This window comes from Rosa chinensis, chromosome 2, assembly GCF_002994745.2.
Source record: "Rosa chinensis cultivar Old Blush chromosome 2, RchiOBHm-V2, whole genome shotgun sequence".
In the NCBI taxonomy this organism is placed as follows: domain Eukaryota; kingdom Viridiplantae; phylum Streptophyta; class Magnoliopsida; order Rosales; family Rosaceae; genus Rosa; species Rosa chinensis.
This window is the reverse complement of record NC_037089.1, coordinates 56,523,083-56,526,490: the sequence shown is the minus strand read 5'-3', so window position 1 is coordinate 56,526,490 and position 3,408 is coordinate 56,523,083. Positions and strand designations below refer to the sequence as shown.

The 3,408-nt window shown below is 38.0% G+C and overlaps 1 protein-coding gene across 1 annotated transcript; it reads left to right on the top strand.

The window, feature by feature from the left end:
* Positions 1–524: 524 nt before the first annotated feature.
* Positions 525–2,857, top strand: LOC112187025 (glyoxylate/hydroxypyruvate reductase A HPR2). Its single transcript, XM_024325642.2, has 2 exons — positions 525–1,057; positions 2,158–2,857. Exons 1-2 carry the CDS (start codon positions 623–625, stop codon positions 2,674–2,676), a joined length of 954 nt encoding a protein of 317 aa, XP_024181410.1. The 5' UTR covers positions 525–622; the 3' UTR covers positions 2,677–2,857.
* The last annotated feature ends 551 nt before the right edge of the window (positions 2,858–3,408 follow it).

The following is a 3,408-nucleotide window of genomic DNA, read 5'->3' as shown; positions in this document are numbered from 1 at the left end:
GGAGGGGGGAGAGAGAGAGATGAGTGTAATTTATTAATTAAAATGAGGGCAATACTGTTAATAGATGTCAGATTGAGTAACTGGAGTTAAAAAACTCTTAGTGGAGTAAGTGGGCAAAAATCTTAAACTGAAATTGGATAAGTGGTCACGACCCCTTTGTTTTTTTTTTTTTTCGAGAAAAAGAAATTACATTAACTACACAATTGAGATGTTTACATTAGCTATAAATAAATCGGATAGCCATTGTGGCCCATCCTCAATCCAACCTTGAAATGCAGGATACATAAGCACATTGTTAGCTAAATAATGCGCTGCTTGATCACATTTCCTATAAATATAAATATAAATAATTTATTGCAATAGTTGGATATGAGATCCGATGGTTGTAAATTAAATAACTACAATAACTTAAAAAAAAAAATATTATCATTGATATTAGTGCATATTCGCTCACTTGGTTTGGTTGTATTCTATTCTATTAGTTAATTCTTTTATCCTGTGGCTGCCACTGTTTTACTTGTATACCAACTCCTTGTAATAATCACCACTGTTTTACTCTCTGGTCTCTACTTTGGGAGAGGTGGGCAAAGCGAAACACAAAGGGTACCAATCCCAACGCCAGATGGACTCCATTGATGTGCTCACGCTAGTCCCAACATCGATAAGCGCTTATTTAGAACAAGAACTCGATAAGCGCTTCAACGTCCTCAAGCTCTGGACTGTCCCTGTCCCTAACAAAACCCAGTTCATCAAGGACAACTCCAGTTCCATCCGAGCCATCGTCGGCCACGGCGGCGTTGGAGCTGATGCCGAACTCATTGACAGTCTGCCCAACTTGGAGATCATCTCCAGCTTCAGCGTTGGGACGGACAAGATTGATTTGAAGAAATGCAAGGAAAAGGGTATTCGGGTCACCAACACACCCGACGTGTTGACCGATGACGTGGCCGATATCGCCATCGGGTTGGCGCTGGCGGTCATGCGGAGGCTGTGTGAGAGTGACCGCTATGTCAGGAGTGGGCAGTGGAAGAAGGGTGACTACAAGTTGACCACCAAGGTTGCTTTTTTGTTCTTTCACTGTTTTATTGGTTGTCGTTGGATTTGAGTTCAATTGGATTGTTTGCTTTTGCTTATTTGCTGGTTTGGTTGTTCTTATAGGCAACTGTTGAAGTCAACTATTGTCACTGTGCAGTTTAGTTGGGTTTATTGGAATTCCCGGTTCATGATTGTGGTAAAACGTTGACTAATTGTTAACATAGAAAGGACAATTATGAGAAATCAGCAGTCAGGGGAATAACAGTGCTTGTGCAAATTAGTAGTCGGTCAAGGTTGCTCACTGAAGATGTCTATGTTGCTATTAACAATATGTGCATGTGTTATTAGGCTTTTCATTTTCTACCATGAACTTTTATTGTTCTGATGTAAGGATTGCATCAACCCAGCAAGATATATTAAGGGTAGTTGGTGTTGGTTAATATAGTGATATATAATGTACATTTGGTTTGTGAAGAAATATTACTTTGGAGTGGATTGTGCATTGTTTTGTGTAGTGTGTGAAATAGACAATGCAAACTAAATTTCATGTTACCCAAATTCTTGAAATTACATGGTAGAGTTGGTGCTTGTTTCTCTGTTTTCTTTGCAAAGGTGATCGATATTGGTTGAACCTGGCATTTCTCTAATTATTCTACTCTTCTGTGTATTGCTTTGTGTTTTTACTACTGCTGTGGAGTTTTTAGTGCACAATTGTTTGTGTGATTGCTTCTGCATTTCTACCTTTCATGTAGAAAAATGCTGCACAGTTGGATTTAGGACCTTTGGAGCTTTTCTTTTAGCTGCTTTTGGCTATATAGCCATGTCAAGCAAATGGAACCATAAGATGGAAAGTCTTTAAGATTACCATTTCTGGATGCCCAAGGTGTTATTAGGGTATTTTGGTTGTAATATATTTCTGATAGATATTAGTGTCATATATTGATAGTTTCCAGTTACTAGCCTTTGATTATACCTCCAAGTTGTATATTTGCTAGAAGAACTTTTTTAATTGGACATAGTAGTAGCTTTCATATAAAATGTCAAGAACTTTTTTGCTTTACCTTATTGTCTTCCTGGTATAGATTGTTTCCCCTTTTGTAATATTTTTTTTATTCATTTCAGTTCACCGGAAAAACAGTTGGTATCATTGGTTTGGGAAGAATTGGCAAAGCAGTTGCCAAGAGAGCTGTGGCTTTTAGCTGCCCCATTGCCTACTTCTCCAGAACAGAAAAACTAGAATTGAAGTACAAGTATTATCCTACTGTTGTGGAATTGGCCTCCAACAGTGATGTTCTAGTTGTTGCGTGCCCACTCACTGAAGAAACCCGCCACATTATCAATCGTGAAGTCATTGATGCATTGGGGCCAAAGGGTGTACTCATTAACATTGGGAGGGGTCATCATGTTGATGAGCCTGAGTTGGTATCTGCACTGCTAGAAGGCCGATTAGGTGGAGCTGGCCTTGATGTGTATCAAAATGAACCAGAAGTACCAGAGCAGCTGTTTGGTTTTGAAAATGTGGTGCTCTTGCCTCATGCAGGAAGTGGTACTACTGAAACTCGCAATGCAATGGCTGACCTTGTTATTGGGAATCTTGAGGCTCACTTCTTGAACAAACCATTGCTGACCCCTGTGGTTTAACAGTTTGAGCATCAGTATATAAAGTCCATTGGAGGCATCACTACCGCACTACCGTCTTCTTCAATAACTAAAATCATTGTTTCTGGAATGGAAAACTCATGTTGAAACAGCTGATTGATACCTGTCCACTATTGAAATTATATCATGGCATTTAAAAATATGTATTTGGCTTCTTGGTTTAGTGATTGGTTGCATTGCACTCACTCATCCATCTATTTCAAAGCAAACTAACTTATAATTTGATGAGCAAAGGATTGATTTTGGATAAATATACGAAGATTTGCTGCTGTAAATGGAATTAGTTGCGGAACAAGAACAGAGAAAACACAGCCATAAGACCAAAATTCTTTTCATGTTTTTTATTTTTATTTTGTGTATGAAATCATATACAAGAAAAAAGTGGATCTACATAATGTTTATGTGTTCTCTGAGATTTCCAATTAGAAATGCTAATTTTAAATTTCTGGGTCACAAGAGGAACTCGATCTAAAGCTAACGTATAGCCCTCGCAAGCGATTTTGCCAAAAATACCGATAATTAACAATTAACACCATCTTATCCCACATCGGAACTTGTTTTGTTAACTGCATATGCATCTTTGGAGTTGTAGACGTAACTAATTGTCAAACCTGAAGCATCATTGGTTATTTATATACACAGAATCTAACTTTGATGTTAGACTATTTCTACATTAACTATGACTTGACGGAAGAAATACAGCATTTTCCTTTC